Consider the following 19,265-nt stretch of genomic DNA (forward strand, 5'->3'; position numbering starts at 1 on the left):
TTCCTAGGCTTATGCCTTAGAGTGAGACATACGACAATTGGAAGGAAAACTGATTAGGGACGCTGTGTATCTTATTTAAGTTGAGCTGGCTTTCTGAAATTATCTTTTCTACACAACTATTTGGGGCTGCAGGAGCTGTCTCCTCTTTTGCACCTGGCCACTTTCTTCTGTGTTTACAAGAAGAAGATTTTGTGAGGACCACAGCTTCTGAACAGACTGGAACAAATGGGAATGTAATATTTGTTTGAGGGGGTAGGGAAGGGGAAACCTAAATTCAGACACATAAGATAGAATTCTTACTAGTATTTTTATCCTAAATTGGATTGTTGCAGTGTAATTCTATCCATGCGTATTTTTCACAGAGGAACTTGTTCCCTTGTGTGTTTTAGGACTGCAGTTCTAAAACTGCAGAGCAAGGTATAAAACGTAGGCTACTAAAAATTGCATCCTTTACCAAAAAGGTGCCTTAAAGAGCAAAATCTAGCCTCTTCCTCAGGTGAAAGAGATCTCCTCAGCCAACAGACACCCATATCCATGGCCAGTCAGATGCTCCCTTCAAAGTAGGGAAAGGTTTCTAACCTTGTGTGATGCCAAACTCCACAGGTGTGTCCAAGCCAACAATAAGCAATTGTTTGATACGCATTTGTTAGCAGGGTCCATTTCATATGTAGATGAAATGCAGAGAGCAACAGCCTGGTTGAAATTTGATTACTGTAGTTAGTTGCCAGGAATGCTAAACTTTCTGGCACAATAGGCATAGCTTGATCAACAGGGGGTGTACAACAGAGGTCAGTGTGAAAAGTACAGAGAATTTAATATGCCCATTTTTGCTCATCTGCATGGGCTTCCTATTCACTTCAGTGCTAGTGATTTATCTTAAAAAATTTAAATAGCTTAGATCTGTGTATCATAGGGAGTGACTTTCTCCCTTGCATTCTTCCCCATCCTCTGCAATTTTCTGTATACCTTCCTATTGTGAGCCTAGATTAGGGAGGAGAGAAGTGTTTTTCCTGTAGGGGCACCCACTATTGTGGAAAAAACAACAACCCACCAACCACCCTACCTTAAGGTCTAATTTTCCCTCCATTTGGTGAATTTCTACAGTTGTTGGTATTTGCTGTATTGTCATTTTTAGTTGTATCCAGTCTAGTTGGTTGACTTTAGGTCCCACTGAAATCAATTAATCATTTTGAATACTTTGTGCAGAAAAGGACTTTGTAGAGTTGGAAAGGTTCAGGAAAGGGCAACCACAACGATCAAGGTTGCAGGAAAGGTTGTAGTGTTTGGGGCTTGTTAGTTAAGAGAAAAAGCGAGGGAGAGGCTACATGACAGGAGTTTGCAAAATTATGCATGGCGTAGGGAAAGTGGCTAGAAAGAAGTTTTTCTCCCTCTCTCATAACACCAGAACTCATGGAATTCCAATGAAGGGGAGTATCGCAGGATTCAGAACAGATAGAAGTACTTCTTCATATGGCACATAGTTAAACTATGGAAGGTATGGCTTTAAAAAAGATGGCTTCAAATGAGGATAAGAGTAATTCAGCAGCTACATGCCATGATGACTGCTCTGCCTACACAGACAGAGGCAATATGCATCTGAATACCATTTTCTGGAAACTGCAGCAGGAGAGTGCTGTGCTCAGATCCTCCCTTGCAGATGGGCTACTGGGAGAACAGGATGCTGGACTAGATGGACAGCTGATCTGATCCAGCAAGTTCTTCTCATGGTCTTATGGATTCTTTTTGTTACTTCAGAAGCATATGAGGCCTCACTCACACTGGAACATAAAGTTGTGCTTAACTGACGCAGTCTGTATTTGTGCAAGTAGATCTCATCATATAAAAGGGTTATGTTTGCAGCTAACACACGTGTAAGAAAAATTGCACAAGGCCAGAACAACCCCTGGAATGGCCCTGCATGACCATCCCTACCTGTCTGAAGCTGGCGCTGAATGGGCCTTGTCCCACACACAAAGTGGAGAGCTTTTTAAGCCATGCTTTCCAGGCTCTGGGAAGGTAACATGAGGCCTCTGGATGGGCCTGCAAGCTTTAAAAGCCCCCTGTGGGGTTGTCTCGTGAACTCATGGGAGCTCCCCTCAGAGTCTCATGTGGCCTTTCCATGGCATGAAAGCACTATGTGGAAACAGTTTTTTAAGCTCCTTCTCAGCCTCACTTTCCAGGCTTTTGGAAAGTCACGTGAGGGCTTCCACTAGATCTCGGACAGCCCTTTTGGGGTTTCCCTCTGCTCTCTGACCCCTTTTTAATTTCAAATTTTCTGAAAAACAGTTTCCTGTAAAATCAGCATAAGATGAGATCCACCTCTATTGTTAAATCACTTTGAGATGTTTTATATCAAGCAATTCATAAATAGAATTAAACAAACAAACATATATATTGTTTCCTATCCGTGTTTGCAACTCTTTCACAGCATATGAGAGAGACAGCTCTTTTCTTATGTGGAACAAAATAGGCACCGTTCAGAATGCATGGCGTCAACTGCATTGTCTTTTTATGTCCTGTCTTCTGCTTCGTCTTGTTGCTGGAATCTGCAGGAGGGGAGAGTAGTGCTTTGCTTTGGTCCTGCTTGCAGGTGTCCTGTAGGCATCTAGGTGGCCACTGTGAAAACAGGATGCTTGATTAGATGGGCCATTTGGCTTGACCCAGCAGGCTCTTCTTATGTTCATATTTGTCTTTGAGGACTCTTTCCCTGCCCCTCCTGACCCTGTGCAGTTTGGCTTTGTCTTCAGCTTGCCAGCCAAGCACACACAGTTGGGTTGCTTGGTTTTGATTGTTGCAATTCAGTCCCATTCAGCTAATCGGCTTATTGTTTGAGCTGGACATATTTGGGTGCACCACTGTTAATTGATGCAATAGCATTGAAATGGGAGAGCAGTGTCCCATCTTAGATCTTACTGTACGTATATGGAGAACAGCAGCTCAGAATAAAATTTGGCATGGTCTAAATTGCCTGCATGCTGGTTTGAACAGGGGAAAAGTCAAGTTAGGTGGAAACTGTAATGTGGAGTGCCATTTCTAAATCATAGACCAAGGTCAAACATGCTGTGAATTATTGTAATCCCCTTGAAGATGCAATTTAAAGAAGAAAAGCATTATTATTGTTGTTATTTATTAAATTTCTACACCGCTCTTCATCTGAAGATCACAAGGCGATGGTGATTTTAAAGAGGAAATAAATAATATGGAAAAAATGAGAAATATATTTGTGGAAAAAAGGGGTAATTTGTCAGCTGCATTGACATTTTCCTTGGCAGTTTCTTTTAAAGTCTCAGCTTTCTGGGTAAATCAGTTTTAGTGTTAGAAATGAGGGCATTGTTGTTGAATGGCTGCCTAATAAGATACCTGTGAAGGTAAACCACCCTGGAAACATATTTCCAGATTTTAAACAGATTTTTAAAATAAATTTAAACAGCAGTGGTATAATTTAAAAGACAGCCATGTGGTTTGTACCGTTAGCTTTCCTGTATTGAGCAACATACAAAAGGATGTCTTCATTGGTCATGGATAAAAGCATGCTCCAAAGAAACATGTCAGTTGACAAAGTTTTGATTGGCTCGTTTTGACTGTCTGGTCCTTTTTGGCCTAGATTTTTTTTTCTTTAAACCACTGAATAGAATATAAAATGGATATTGGGTTACTAATACTTGCATTCACTTACCTGGTAAGTTCCATTGAATTAAGTGGAGTTCTGTGATATAATTTTCTAGAATTTCAGATTTGTTGCACTATCTATGTGTGTGTTCAGTTTTGGAAATTGTAAGCAAAATTAAGCCACTAAATAGGACTAAGTTTGAAGCAGAATAGGGAGATCCTGACATATCTAACCAAGATGTCAAAGCATAAACATTAGAGCTGTTGTATAGAAATTTAATAGTGGTGGGTTTACTGTGCATTTGATCACATCAAAAATGCCTTGAATCCTGTTCCAGTTTGATCTCTTCACAAGCATTAGTTCAGAGGATCCTCAGACTGAAATTTAATATTGGGTTCATCACATTATGAAGCTTGTGATTTATAGAGCAGAACCATCTTTTGTTACTGTAATTGGTATCCCAGAATGAAACTCATTATTACTTTTGTATTTATTTTAAATCACACATGCTTTAGTAAAATTAACTTTTCTCAATCCACTGTTGCTTCTTAATCCAGAACTATATCTGCCTTCTCTTTGTACTGTACTTCCTTAGGTTAGTTTTATCTATCCCCATTGGATTCAATCAAGGCAAATGTAATGCTTTTTCTTTAAAACCTGCCCCTCCCCACATCCTCTTAGTGTATGTACAGTACTTTGAACCACTTTCCTTCCTATAAGAAAGGAAATAGGATATTCTCAAGTATTATTATTTCCTGCCCATTCCAAAGGGCTTCTTTAGAACTTTGAAAACTAACAATAGTAGTATGATTTTTCCATTAAAAACACATATTACTTGATAGAGGAAGCACTCCAAGTGTACCAGTTTCCTTAGGTGAATGAGTTGTTGGTATATAGCCACTGACTCTGAAGCAAACCTCTTAACTTGGTTTTAGCAGTGCCTTGCAAGGTGATTTGAAGTCTTGACACCAGGACTTCAGAGTGCTTTACACCTGTGGTCATTGTGATGCCTGCTTTACGAAATGAGCTTTTTTGACCCTTTTTATGTCGGCATGTACTCTGTGTTGTCAGCCCTTCAAGCCAGAAATACTTGGAGAATCTATGTAAATGGCCAGTTGCTTGGTCAACAGTGAGGTTGATATTAGTTCATTCTTGGTGGATCATTCATAGAACTGTAGAGTTGGAAGGGTAAGGCTACCTTGAGTACTTGTCGTGATGTCTATATGCTGAAATGGAAAAATCAGTGCCCAGAAATTACAGCTTAATATATGGATTCAATAACTTAACCTATTAGACTTCCTCCATGATTTGATTTGAACATTATTGACATTAACAAGAATGTTTCTTTCTAAGCTAGCGGCCAATTCATCCTCTGCCCTGTGAGAGAATGGCAGCACGACAGAGCAGTATTAATTTCAGAAATATCAAATACATTGTTTGGGAATTATAAATGTGTAATGGTGTGAGGAAGTAACTAATTATGCTAGATTGCTGTTGTGTCTTGTTCACAGAGCCTTCTGTCAAATTAGCTGGCTTGTTTTTTGAGATGTAATTTACCCACATGTGTGGGCAACTGTGCCTTCTTCTTACCCAGTTGCTGTTTGCTTCTTGTTTCTGGACTTTAAATAGCATATCCAAAGGGAGCAGTCGTGTCTGTTGAAAAGTGATAATTTCCATGCTAAGTGCCAGAACTGCTTGATCATCATCAAGAGATAATTTCCTGCTAGTTGAAAAAAAACAGCACAATACTTGGCATGCTTACTTGGAAGTAAATTCCACCATGATCCCTAATAAGTGTGTTTAGGGTTACAGACACAGGTTGAAATTATGTAGGTGACGTGGAGAGCAAAAGGATGCTTACATTATGTAATGAAAAATTATATACAGGTACCACTCCCAACTTATGCAGGGGTTAGTTCCGGTCCCCCGAGCACATAAGTGAAATTGCGTTAAATGGGGTGTACCCTCTAAAAAGCCTCTAAACACCCTCTTTGCTGCTCTCTCGCCAATCTATGTAAAAAATACTGTATCCCAAGATATAACCATAATTGAAGCTCTGGTGCTGGCAGGAGGCTGGAATATGTGCAGGAAAGTAGCAGCTGCTGTGATACCCTGCACACCAGCTGTTAGGTGGGGAAGCTGAGCAGCCTAAACAAAGCCCACTGCACCTGTGGTCTCTTTGGGGCTTCCCCCTCCCTCACTGATGTCCTCTTTGGGCTCCAGGGAAGTTCTGCTCACGAGCGATGTAGACTCTCCAGCACTCTCCTATCATTTCCAGGTTTGAATTTATTTAACTATTTCTTGGCAATACGCACATGAGAGTTGATCACGTGTAAGTGGGGGGGATGCCTGTACAGTATCTATCTGCCTATCTACCTATATGATATAATTTATTTCATTGCCATCTGAATGAAAGTAGCTCAAATGGGGACAAACTAGTTTGGATCCTATGATAAGTGAACTTAAAGAAGTTCAGAGTGGAATGTTGTCTATCTCATCCTCCCTGCAGCTACTTGTGCCTTCTCTAGAATGTTGGAGGGCACTTCTAAATAATAGAGGATTTGGCATGGGGATTAGGGTTCTGGTGTAGATTGAAATCACATCTGATTTGGCTTGGGTCGTAAAGTACTCACGGATATACCGTCCTGGGCTGGGATGGAGCCCATGGGGCAAGACAACAAGGCAGGGCAGAAACTGCAGAACCACAGAATGTTCTGTGCCCAACAAAGGTTGAAAGCAAATTGTGCCCCTTTAAGCCTCTACTCGCATGGCCAGCACCCTGATCTGAAGACAGCCACTCCTGTGATTTATAGCCACTTGGAGTGGTGAGGTCTTGATTTGGGCTCTCAGGCTCACAGGAGGGTCCATGAAGGTTCTGGCTCTGTGGCTGGTTGTCACAGTGGCGTAGCGTGGGTTGTCAGCACCCGGGGCAAGGCAAGTAATTTGCGCCCCCTAACCCGTGGATTTGCGCCCCCTAACCCTAACCCCCAGATGTTGCGCCCGGTGCAGCCGGCCCCCCCTGCACCCCCCACGCTACACCACTGGGTTGTCATGTGTGATACTGTCAGACTTAGGCTCAGTGGTCCCTTAATCTCTAGCAGCAAGGTACTTTACAGCTTATTTACTCCGTGTTGTGATCATTGCAGGACTCTTGGGTCACCATGAATGAATGTTTCTTCTCCACCAGCCCCTTGAGCCCCTTGAGTAGTTCAGAAGGGGATCCTGAGCATTCCCCGTTAGAGGGCCGCAGGGGGGCAGGTGAAGAGGGACACTTTATGTCTTCAAAGTTCCTTCAGTTAACTTACCTTGAGGTCCAGGCCTTTGCCACCCCTGCTTTGGAAGCCTTGGGCTTGTCTCATCTCACTATTTCTCGCCACCTCCACGGTCTGACTCCGGAACGAATCAAAGCCCACTCAGCATTTCTGTGGTGTGAAAATCAAAGAGATGCATTCTTGCAATCGGAAGGGAGCAACTGATGTGTAGGAGTTGGAATCATTTTGCCTTTTTAATAAGAAACTGTCATTTTCCCTGAAGGAACACATAGCACCAGGATTTTAAGGGAGTGAAAAATACGTTTCAGGGCCTGGCTGTTGGGCTATGCCTCTTCAGAGTTTTGTTAATTCCTATCCAGAGAGAGCTCAGCCACTAATCTTATCTGGATGGCAACATGGTGAGAGTTGTGGGCGACCAAGCAGCCTGAGAAGACCCAAAGCTGAGATAAAGTAGGGTGCCCCTGTGCCTGTCACCAGCTTTGGTTTTTTTCCTGGCCTGAAGAGGGAAAGGATTAAGGTTGGAAGGCAAAAGCATAGTGTAGGCAGGTGGAGACTCCATTGTGGGTGAGCACACTATGTGTGTCTGTACAACAAATGACAGCCCTCATGGTGTACAAGGGCTGTACCACATCAGGCTGCAAGTGATGGATTACAAAACCGGGATGGCTGTGGCAGGTTTAGGCCCCAAGCTCTCTAAACATTATTTGTCAGAATTGAGCTTGTGTGTATTGTACTGTCCCATTCCCAGAAGCCCTATGCAAGCACACCTCCCTTTTCCCCACTAACACCCAGATAAATCCTATTCAGCCTTCTCACACACCATCGGTCATTTAGCATAACTTTTGCTTCCTCTCCCATTTTCCATTCTCCCTACATTTCCGCTCAAAACAAAGCTTGCTTTCCCTGACCCCCCCTTCCCCCGTTCTTTTCTATGAATTTCGAGAGTGGGTGCAGTGGCACATTTTTACCTGACCTGGCGTGCCCCGCAGAGTAGATCTGTTCACATCGAACTATAATTCTTTTCCGACAACTACAAATGTACCAATTCTCCTTGCACCCCCTAGTGGCAGGTGCTACCCAGCATCCATAAACTAAAATTAAGTCATTGAACAGTGCGGAATCTGGAAAACATGGGGCCTACCAAACACAACAGATTTTCAAAAACTAAACAAAAGGTACATCTTGGCACCGCACCGCACACTCTTTCTTTTTTATGATTGGTGTTTTTTCACATTTTAAGCAGATACCTCTTACTTTAATGATAGAGATGCTCCTGGAATCTGGATCCATATGAAGCATGCAAACTTTCACAGGATTCAGCTTTTCTTGATGCAGAATTTGGCTTACTTTGGTGGAGAATGTTATCAGATTACAGATAGTCGTGAAATTAGTGAGAATCTGAAGCATCTATGCTATTTGAGAGTATTTTGCCCCATTCAGCTTTGCAAAAAGGGTATTTTTAGAGTGGGTAAGGGCCAAAGCAACAGATCTCGCCACCACAGCCAATGTTTCTTTCACATCTGCCTCTTCTATGGCTGGCAACTGTTGGGACAGAAAGCACTCTCACAAGTATGCATTTGGCCCATGGTCCACCATTTCCAGATATTCACTTCCCTTATCTTTTCCCCACAACTTTTTTTGTAGAGGGAGGTGACCTTTTGACTTTAGTGAATAGGAAAAGGCTCAGTATTCCCCATCCAACTCCCCTGATGATTTGCAAGTCTTATGTATTCAGAAAGTGAGGAGGCTGCCTTACATTTTAGAGGTTGTTTTAAAACCATTGTTTACGTGTAAAAGCAAGACGGTTCTGTTTCACTGTTCGTGCCCATGCAAAACCATCATATACGGTATATTGTGGCACCAGAATCTGGAGCTTTTGGAAAACCAAGCTGTGTAGGAATTGCAGGTGTGCAAGAGCTGAATGGTTTCCATTTCCCCAACATGATCTGCAATATAATGCTAACCAACTCTTGACCTGGATGAAATTGGCCTGGGGGTGAACATGCCATTTATGATTCCCCAGCTGCTACTTGGCAGGGAGGAAATATCAGCATTCCCCTCCCCTTCTAGATTAGGAATGTTTTGTTTGCTAAGCAAGCTGTTTCTTTGATTCTTTTTCTGTAGGACGGTAATTCTGAGTGAAGGACCTTGCAAGCGCTACTAAGTGGTTATCATGGGCTTAATTGCGTTTCTGAAGACCCAGTTTATAGTTCACCTCCTGATTGGGTTCGTCTTCGTTGTGAGTGGGTTCATCATTAACTTCATCCAGCTATGCACGCTAATCCTCTGGCCTATAAACAAGCAGTTTTATCGAAGAGTGAACTGCCGCCTTTCCTACTCATTGTGGAGCCGTGAGTATGCTCTGATTTCTATGTGCCAACTAGGAATGTAGTTTCTTCAGACTATAGCGGGTAGGCCTCCTTAGGAGCAGTGGGGAACAATGTTTGTGGGTGCAGATGCTGAAACACTGATCTATAGCTGCCACTGCTAGGCGTTGGGAATTTTTCTTGCACGGTGGACTTCTCTGCATGTACCATATTTCCCCCTTTTTCCATGTCCTTGCACCTAAAGGCAGGAGCTGAGGTGAGAACTCTCTGAAGCACTATTGCAGGAATGGCATGTTGTGCAGAATATAGCCACACACAAAAAAACAGCTCTCTGGAGGAGCCCTGTTCCTTCCCTTCTGCTTCCCTCTCAGCCCTCCTGAAAAACCACTTGCCTGCATAGCTAGGATAGGCCCTTCACCCTTCCGTACAGCAGGAATCCACAAGAGGTTGGGCATTGTTCCTTCCTCCTGTGGCATTGCTTTTAGTCCCAACAAGCCTAACTCTCTCACACACCCTCTGTTGCCAGTGGAGGAGATATTAAATACCCTGTTGCCTTGTTCCTCTTTCCACTCTTCATTTTTTTGTAACTTCCCAGCTTACAGCTTTCCTACCTCCCCCCCCCCCCCCCCGGTATGTATATTTTATATTTTCTCATTCTTTTCTAGTGCCTGTTTTTGTTCATTTGTCTCATTTCCCAGTCCTTTAGACCGTCTTTTACTTTCAAATTTCTTGCACAAATGCCTGTTTTCTTACTCCCTACCAACCTTGTCTACTCTAGTATTCACTGCAGTGCTTCCCAAGTTTGTAACTTGGGGCAAAAGTTTTTTTTAAAACGTCTTCCATTGTAGTCACATTGCATCGGTTATTCAGAGAGCCTGAGGTATGACAGAAATTCTAGAGGGAGAGCCATCTCAGTTGTTTTTTAAAGCAAACACACACAAAATAGTCTTGTGTACCTTAAATATTTAACTGTTCTTAAATCTTTTAAAGTGCTCTAAGGGACAGTTTTTCCTCTGAAAAATTGTTAAGGTGGAAAACAGACCCTGCAAACAATCCAGTTGAACTGGCTCATAGTGAACTGCTGCTAAAATGCTATTTTTTTTGAGTAGGTTATTCCAGGAGCAAGTTCATTACTGAGATCGCTTGCAACATTTTTTGACGTTGTTGCCTAGAAGCTCTCCTCTTTGAGTCCTTATTTTGAAAAATGCCAAAGTACCATTTCCACCAACCTGGCAGGGACAAGCTGGGGAAGGGTGCTTTTTATTTTTTTTACTCTTTTCCTGTCTTCATGTTTATAAGAGGGTACTGGGAAATAAAGATGAAATCATCTTAAGCATTAAATGGGCTTCTATTGTACCTAAATGCTTTCACTCAAGGAGTTTTATGAACAGCATGATCTACTAATACAGGCGTAGCCCACCAGATCTTGTTGGACTCCCACCTCCCATCAGCCACAGCCAGCCTGACCAGTGGTCAGGAATGATGGGTGTTGTAGTCCAACAGCAATTGGAGGGCCCTGTGTTGGCTAGCACTGCACTAATATCACTAACAAGTCTTTAAGTCAGACTGTTCTCTTTGTTATCTTTATCCATGAAGAAATGTTAGCTTTTTGCTGAACGGTCATTTTCCCTGCTTTTCTTTCCCTTCGTTTCTTTCACTTACTCTGAGAACTCTGAATATTACTACGACACGGCTATCTCTACAAACATACAATTCCAGTTGCAGCTCCCATTCAGGGTGGATCTTGCAGATTGACAGCTGACACTGGAGGGGTGTGTGCAGGGCTGGAAGGACATGGCAATTCAGGTTCATTAGGTGACCTCTTTAGTGAGACAGGGGAATAGATAGCAGGCAGGTGGTTGGGAGTTTTGTCTTCAATGCCAAAAGCTGGCCGTTTGGGCTTGTTTCAGAAGGGACATTGGTACGACATCCTACTAATGATAGAGCTTGTTTTTGTATCAAGGCAACAGATTCAATCCATGGCATCTTCAGTTTAAAAATCTTGAGAACAATAGCTTCTTGGAGAGCTTTGAACCATCATGGTTAGGTAGAGCTAGACTAGACTTTCTGTTTCACTGTAATGCAGCTGAGTATACAGGTCATCTCTCAAACCTGTTTAGCTGGCTGGCTGTGTGAGATATAGAGGACTTTCCTGTATTCATAGGTAACTGTTTGGTACCTGGAGGGGGGGAAATAACTAGGTTTTTATTTAGCTGCCTTGCAGCTGTAAAGCAAAGACTCAATAGAAGGTTTCTAGTATTTAAGTAGCCAGTTAAAATCCAGGTCTTACACCGATTCCAACCCTGAGACTAGGCTGACCATGATGACTGCTGCGTTCTTAGCATTCTTTCTCAGGCTCATAATCAGTGTTCATCCTGATTTTGCTGAACTACAACTCCCATCATCTTTGACCACACTGGTTGGGGCTGATGGGAGATGAACTCCAACAGCATCTGCAGGGACCGCAAGTTTCTTGACCCTGCTTTAGAGGATGTTAAGTCAGTGGATTTAAAAATGCTGCAACTCCCCACACCTCTCTTTTCCCCAATGCAGATTTTGCTGTGAAAAGTAAATTTGTGTTTGTAGTGAAAAGCTGTTCTTTCCCCCTATGTATACCAGCTGAAGCACCCATGCATTTTTGAGCTCAATCTATGCTTTTTAAGCAGGCTGATTCACACAACACTCAGTATAACACATCTTTTGAGGACTCGCAACTGAATATGTGAAACCACCAAGCATGGCATTTAGTGTGATGTGGAAAGAGACACAAGTCTCTGTTGATGGTGGTCCATCATGACCATTGCATACATAGTGCAGAATAAACTGGCCTCTTTTGACTAGATCCCACTTTCTAGATTGCTCTTCAAGGATATCTTAATTTAACTTTATTTTTTTAAAAAAAGAAGAAGCTTCATATACACTGTACACTTTAAAAAACAAACAAACCCCAGTATAACTATTTGATGAGGTAATTTTAGAACCGTAAACCTTTTCCTCACCATGGGATGCCAGCCATGTGAAAGTCATTCACAGACTGGCTCCCTTCAGAGATTTGAAGCTCTTGCTGTGCCGCTCTTAACTAAAATGATCAGTGCTGCACTTCTCTGAAAAAAGCTTCTTTCCTGTTGTAGAGCAGCACGGATGTTTCGTCTGACTTCCTGCAAAGAGAAAACACTTTGCTGCATATTTAATTCATGAAGGCAATCTATATTCCAGCCTTATTCATTCTAGCTACCTCCAGATGACTTAAGAAAAAAAGGGGGTGGAGAGCTCAGCATGTTCAGTTTTTACTCTCCTAGCAACAATAGCTCCATCCAAGTCTAAATGGATAGTTTACTGTTTGCAAGATTTTTGTACATTGCAGCTTGTACATTGAGTCCCTCCCCTCTACTGTTTGTTGTGTGTTTTTTTCCACAATCAATTTTTTAAAAATGCCATGACATTCTTTTCATTTTAAGGCTAAGTGATGTTCCACTCTTCAAGTATTCAGACTAATAATAATAATAATAATAATAATAATAATATATTTATACCCCGCCCATCTGGGCTGGGTTTCCCCAGTCACTCTGGGCAACTCCCAACAGATTATTATTATTAATAATAATAATAATAAAAAGCGATCAAACATTAAAAACCTCCCTAAACAGGGCTGCCTTCAGATGTCTTCTAAAAGTCAGATAGCTGTTTATTTTCTTGACATCTGATGGGAGGGCGTTCCACAGGTGCAACAGGCGCGGGGGGGGGGGGTTATTAACTTGGTGACCAGCTGATTAACACAAAGCTAAAGTTGTTAAAATATACATGTGTTAAAATGTATTTAAAGTTTGTTTGTTTGTTGGTTAATTAAATTAGTATACCACCCTTTATCCAAAGACCACAGGGCAGTACTGTATATAAGTTGTGATACTTAAGGCTGAACCTACCAGCATCACTCTCTGTCTCTGTCTCACTCCTCACCTCCAGCGAACTTCCCTCCCTCAGATGTTGCTGAACTACAACTCCCATCAGCCTCAACAAGCATAGCCAGTAGCCAGGGATGACTGGAGTTGTAATTCAGAAATATTTGGGTGGGGGAGGTTCCCCATTCCTGCTGTAAAATATATTGTTATGTACTTCTCTGACTTCCAGTTTTTCCTACTTTTAAACCACACAAGAATAAAATGCACCGCTGGAAAAAATACATCTGGAACCACTGTCAGATTTATTGGGGTGGGACATTTCTGTACAAGGCTTAACAAGTAAAAAAACTTAATTCACTTTCTAAGATGTCAATATTGGAGCTGTAAAAGCTCAGGAAAAGCAAAAGGATCTCAGGATTTTCCCAACACTAGTGAAGTCAGTACTTCAGGCTACAAACATTTCCTCAGAACCAATTCTCTGTTCCTTTTGCTTCCCCCTCAAGCTGTTGGCAAGAACTGTCAGAAAAGATAGGGAAATACTCCTGGAGTCTAAAAGTTCCTCTTCAGGCTGTCCAGTATTAACAGAGGGTTCCCATCTTAAGAAAAGCAGACAGGCAAATAGTGGCTGTGTTTGCATAGCAATGTAAACCATAGTGAAAGTGCTCTTCCTCTAGCAAGAATAGAAACAACAAACCACACTAGTTTAGTGTTACATTCAAATGAGAGATTGTAGATTTGTTTCACTCCAGATGAACCACAGCCCTCTCTCTGGGCAGAACACTAAGCCAGGAGTCACAGTTTGTTGCTCACACTAGGAGAGAAGTGAAGTAGGAGTGATCTCTGTATTCCTTGTAGACCATTAACTATGGTTTACTGTAATGTGTGAACACAGACAGAGATTCCAAATGGTCTGGTGGGATCTTGGGTTCCTTTATTCATTGAGCTACATTGCAGGGAAGGAACAACATAGTCAGTTGTTATCTGCCTGCAGTTGTATGATGGGTTATAATTTTTTTAAAAATTCAGACAGTAACAGAAATGCATCATTGCTTGTAAACCGGTGCAGAACAAAATGCGGCCACTTCTCTTTTTAAAACACCAGAGTCTTTTAAAACAAGTTCTGCTGCAGTAAGCTGCCATCTGAACAGGGCCTTGGGTTGGTGCTGATGCAATGCTGCTGACTGCTTACTCATCATCATTAAGCGATCAAATAGGCATTGAGACTGGAAGGGAGCACACAGTGCATAGCTGTCAACTTACAGATTTGAAAATAAGGGACCAGCAGCCTTAAAAATAAGGGATTAGCAGCCAAAATAAAGGATTTTCAGAGCACGGGTACGTTCAACTTCTGAGCCCCTCTGAGCGAAAGGCAGAAAGCCCAGCCAGCAGCCAAACGAAGCCTCAAGTGGTGGTTCCCATAGTGCAGCAACCCAGCAAAGGGGATGCAGCAAGGAAAACCACCGTCACCTCTCCGCTGGGAAGCTCTGTTGCAGGACAGAGTGAGTGGAGGAAAGGGATGAACCGTCCTGTGCACCACTCCCAGTTACTTAATTATATAGTTAATTAAATGGCAGAGTTATGTTTGTATCCCAGCAAAAATTATCAAAATTGGATAATGTGGTTGGGTAATCGTAACAGCTTTTGAAACAATGGTTGGTGATCTTCCTCTTGATCAGAATAGTTGACTTGTTTGGCATTGGAAACTATATTGTAAACTTCAGCCAATTTGATTTAAAAGTGCTCTTGCAGCCCTGAAATTCATATCTTTTAAGGCTGAAAGTGGAGCTTTTAAATAAAGAAAATTGTCATCAGTAAAAAACTAAGGTGTTCAAAACAAAATCCCTGAAAATTGTTTGCTTCTGCCCTGTATAGATAGTATATAACTGCACATTTAACAGAGTTAAAAAGGTTGGAAATAATAGTCTGCCATATACAGTGGTGTAAAACATTAAGGCCTAATCTACTTTCTTTGTTTCCTTCTGTTACTTAGAATTAGTGATGTTGCTGGAATGGTGGTCTGGTACAGAATGCACTTTGTTCTCAGACCAGGCTACAGTCGATAAGTTTGGAAAAGAACATGTCATCATCATCCTGAACCACAACTTTGAAATAGACTTTCTGTGTGGCTGGACCATGACAGAACGATTTGGCGTCTTGGGGGTGAGTGCATTGAACTTGTAGCCTTGTATATCTTTTAATTTGAGGGGTAGGGTCAGGTTTATTTTTCACCTTGGGAAAGGGAGGCAGCTGGGGTGGGTGTTTAAATGGTCACACTGGATAAATTTCCTTCCCACTAACAGCAAAATTAGATTCAGGTAGATAGCCGTGTTGGTCTGACGCAGTCGAAATATATAAAAAAATTGTCCAGTAGCACCTTAAAGGTAAAGGTACCCCTGCCCGTACGGGCCAGTCTTGACAGACTCTGGGGTTGTGCGCCCATCTCACTCAAGAGGCCGGGGGCCAGCGCTGTCCGGAGACATTTCCAGGTCACGTGGCCAGCGTGACAAAGCTGCATCTGGCGAGCCAGCGCAGCACACAGAAACGCCGTTTACCTTCCCGCCAGTAAGTGGTCCCTATTTATCTACTTGCACCTGGGGGTGCTTTCGAACTGCTAGGTTGGCAGGCGCTGGGACCGAGCAGCGGGAGCGCACCCCGCCGCGGGGATTCGAACCGCCGACCTTTCGATCGGCAAGCCCTAGGCGCTGAGGCTTTTACCCACAGCGCCACCCAGTAGCACCTTAGAGACCAACTAAGTTTGTTCTTGGTATGAGCTTTCGTGTGCATTCACACTTCTTCAGATACACTGAAACAGAAGTCACCAGATCCTTATATATAGTGGGAGGGTAGGCTGGGGTTTTTCCTCAGGAGGGTAGTAGGAGATGGGTGATTGACTCAATGGGTATGGTAAACCTGGTGATGACTGTTAACGATTGCAGGAAAAAGCAAGTCCTACAGGAAAAGCAAGGGATAGTGTGCAGATGATTAGCATATGTAATGAGCCAGGAATCCAATCCAAAAGAAGGATTGAGCATTTCAGACTCAGACAGGTGAGACAAAGATTCACATTCCCAATTCAGTCCAATTGGCCTTGGACCAATCTCTCTCCTCCTCCCCTTTTACACACACAAACATACAAACACACAGAACCTACCCAACCACATAGGGTTGTTGTGAGGATAAAATGGGGAGAAAGCCATGTTTTCTAGAGCTCCTTGGAGGTAGGCTATACATGTAGTAGTAGTAGTAGTAGTAGTAGTAGTAGTAGTAGTAGTAATATGATGTGACTAGTAAATTCCAGGAAACAAAAAAACAACATCACCTTACTAGGCCGCTTCAGAACAGTTTTGGAAATGGCACTATTTGTAAATGATGTGTTGTAAACAAACAAATGGATACTATCTTGTGGTGTTCCTTTCAGAGTTCAAAAGTTCTTGCTAAGAAAGAGCTGTTGTACGTGCCCCTAATTGGCTGGACATGGTACTTCCTGGAGATTGTTTTCTGCAAAAGGAAATGGGAAGAAGACAGAGATAAAGTTGTTGAAGGTCTAAAACGATTGTCCGATTATCCAGAGTATATGTGGGTAAGTTAATTTTTGCAAGGCCTGTCCTTGGCACTTTGAACAAGATGGTGAAAGGCGTGGTCTTCCTGCATGGGGTGTGTGTGTGTGTGTGTGTGTGTGTGTGTGGCCATATTAAGATTTTATATACAAATCTGTATGTGGATTCACGTCTAATAGTATATAGCCTTCAATGTCTCACCTCAGGTAGGCTGTGCAGCTGTCTTTGGTTTAAACCCTTCATTTTCACAGCTTACTCAATGAATTCCAACTTGAAATTGGCAGGTGTGTTTGTGTATGGTACAAAAGTATGGGCCGGATTCAACTAACTGGCCCAGTTAGCCTTCCATTCTCCTCCCTTGAACCCCCTAAATTGGCTTGGTGGGGAGCAGCAGTCAGGAAAACCCCCAAAATAGTACATGGGGGGGGGGAGAGATCATTCCATCAGGCAAGCAGCAATGCTTGACCTGACAGAACAATCTCTTTAGTGCTATGTTGAATTTCTCCCATTTTTTTTAGTATGAGGTACAGATTTTGCAGAAGTGATCCTGCAACATCACTGTATTTGGATATAGTATTAATATGCTGAATAATAACACTCAATGCACAAATAGTCAGATGTGCTCCAAATTTACATGTTGGGAATCCATGTACATTCTCCCCCTGAAAAAATACAGTTTTAATATCTTTATTGGAAAACTAAGTGATGAAATGACCCTAAAGAGGATGCTTTGAGCATGTGAGGAAATTTGAGGTATGGGCATGTTCTCATTCTAAATGAGTTCTGGGTCAGGGTCTCCTATTTGAGGCTGAGGCCTTAAGACCTAGGAATAGGTGGAATTCAGACATCAGTAAAAGGGCTGAGCCCTCTGTTCAAGTCAGGATGGGGACAGGAGGCAAAACACTTCAGCAGAATACGTCCAGCAAGCAAATAGTCATGGGTGGCAGTCTAGTGCTGGTTAAAGGTCTCCAGAGGGGGGAATAAAATAGTGCAGCGGAGAGGAGTGTGGCATTGAAAATCTCCCCATGGAAGATGTGGTGGTGCTCTGGTTCTGAGGTCCATGCTCTAACCATGCTGGTAAGTCTCCTTGCGTACCTGTTGCCAGCTCTGGGACTGGCATGGTACTGAAGGTGAGAGAGATTTGAGAAGCTGAGGGGAGTTCTGGAGAGGAATGCTTGGTAAAAGCAATGGTGCCTGAGGATTCTTCTCCCTTCAGTGAAAGGAAATGATCGAGGGAGAGGGTCTCTCAGTGGCCACTAAGCACCATGGCTATGTTCTGCCCCCTTAGGTGGAGGCTGTATCCCTCTGACTACCCAGTTGCTTGGAACCGCAGGTAGGCAGAGTGCTGTTGCCCTTAGGCATATGGTTGGCTACTATGAGAGGCCGCTGGGCTTAGATGGACCTTTGGCCTGACCCAACAGAGCTCTTTTTTTGTCCCTGGGTCCTTGGTGTCATTCAATCTTTCCACTGATGCAAAAGTTTCTGAATCCGGATACTGGTCCCCAGCAAACTCTCCATATGATTTCTTTATTTGAGAAGTAACACTTGGATGTTTCTTCCACCCCTCCCCTCTTGTTCTGTTCCATTAGTTTCTTTTGTACTGTGAAGGAACTCGTTTTACAGAGACCAAGCATCGTATCAGTATGGAAGTGGCAGAATCCAAAGGATTGCCTAAGCTCAAATATCACCTGTTGCCCAGAACCAAAGGTTTCACGACTGCCGTCCAGTGTCTCAGGGGAACAGGTATCTATTTCCTTGGCCTTCCTTGCAGTGTTTGTGGATGTGATTCTTGAGCGCATTCATTGCTGTTGGTCCCCAGATTATTATTATTTTCTTCAGTGGAAAATCAGCATTGACTTTAATATTGACGTTTTAGACCGCTGGATTTTATTTTGTAATTAGTTCTTAATACGTTAATTAGTTCCCCTTTGAATTCAGAGAAATTAATACTGCTACTTAGCACTTCACATTTCTAAAGTGGTGTGCAAACATTGACTAATTAACGCTCCCAGCGTGCATGTGAGGTGTAAGTTCGTGTTATGCCACACAGACAAGGCTGTTAAATAGGACAGATGGCTGGCCAAATACAATTGTGGGTTACAAGTTTTGCTATGTCTTTCCAGACAACAGCATCAAAACTGTTCTGCGGAATCTGGGGAGGTTAGGAAGACATAAAAATCACAATGTCCCCTTCCCTACTTACTGGTGGAAGGTTTATCACATTATTTTACGCCATTCCTTATCCACATTCCTCTCCCTTCCCAATCTATCCAGGTGTTCTAAAAGTGTGACAGTGTTTTTTAAAGACTGTTGATAAAAGATTTTGGAGCTTCCCTTTGCAAATTGAAATTATTCCCCCACCTCCACTCAGCACAACCCAGAGAAGTATAAATGTGATTTAAATCTTGAGGAAATAAAAGAGTGTCTAGCTTCCACTTAAGTGCTTAAATGCTATTGATTCAAGAGCACTTATTTACATGTACTTTCCTCTGGATTGTGTTTAATCCATAAGAGCCACTCGAATCTAGGAAAGACAACATAGTTGAATCTGGATGAAGAACTGCCTTGAGCAAAACACTGCCTTGGATTAATTTCCCTTT

The 19,265-nt window shown here is 42.6% G+C and overlaps 1 protein-coding gene and 2 long non-coding RNA genes across 7 annotated transcripts in view; 1 reads left to right on the top strand and 2 right to left on the bottom strand.

Annotated features, from left to right (window-relative positions):
* Positions 1-19,265, top strand: part of AGPAT3 (1-acylglycerol-3-phosphate O-acyltransferase 3) — a 69,207-nt gene that overhangs the window by 39,681 nt on the left and 10,261 nt on the right. For all 5 annotated transcript variants that reach the window (XM_079974672.1, XM_079974671.1, XM_079974668.1 and 2 more), the window contains exons 2-5: positions 9,007-9,233; positions 15,099-15,268; positions 16,527-16,688; positions 18,255-18,408. In XM_079974672.1, the coding sequence (XP_079830798.1) occupies positions 9,056-9,233; positions 15,099-15,268; positions 16,527-16,688; positions 18,255-18,408 (664 nt within the window). In that variant the 5' untranslated portion in view covers positions 9,007-9,055. The remainder of the gene's footprint in view (positions 1-9,006; positions 9,234-15,098; positions 15,269-16,526; positions 16,689-18,254; positions 18,409-19,265) is intronic.
* LOC307215448 lies at positions 1,093-8,055 on the bottom strand. The gene is made up of 3 exons (XR_013838511.1): positions 6,653-8,055; positions 5,201-6,489; positions 1,093-2,616 (listed from the first exon to the last, which is right to left on the bottom strand). It is a non-coding gene; the product is annotated as an uncharacterized lncRNA (long non-coding RNA).
* On the bottom strand, positions 11,017-14,126 carry LOC307215450. The gene is made up of 2 exons (XR_013838513.1): positions 13,133-14,126; positions 11,017-12,367 (listed from the first exon to the last, which is right to left on the bottom strand). It is a non-coding gene; the product is annotated as an uncharacterized lncRNA (long non-coding RNA).

The sequence above is a fragment of the Podarcis cretensis genome, assembly GCF_951804945.1.
Source record: "Podarcis cretensis genome assembly, chromosome: 4".
NCBI classification, from domain to species: Eukaryota; Metazoa; Chordata; class Lepidosauria; order Squamata; family Lacertidae; genus Podarcis; species Podarcis cretensis.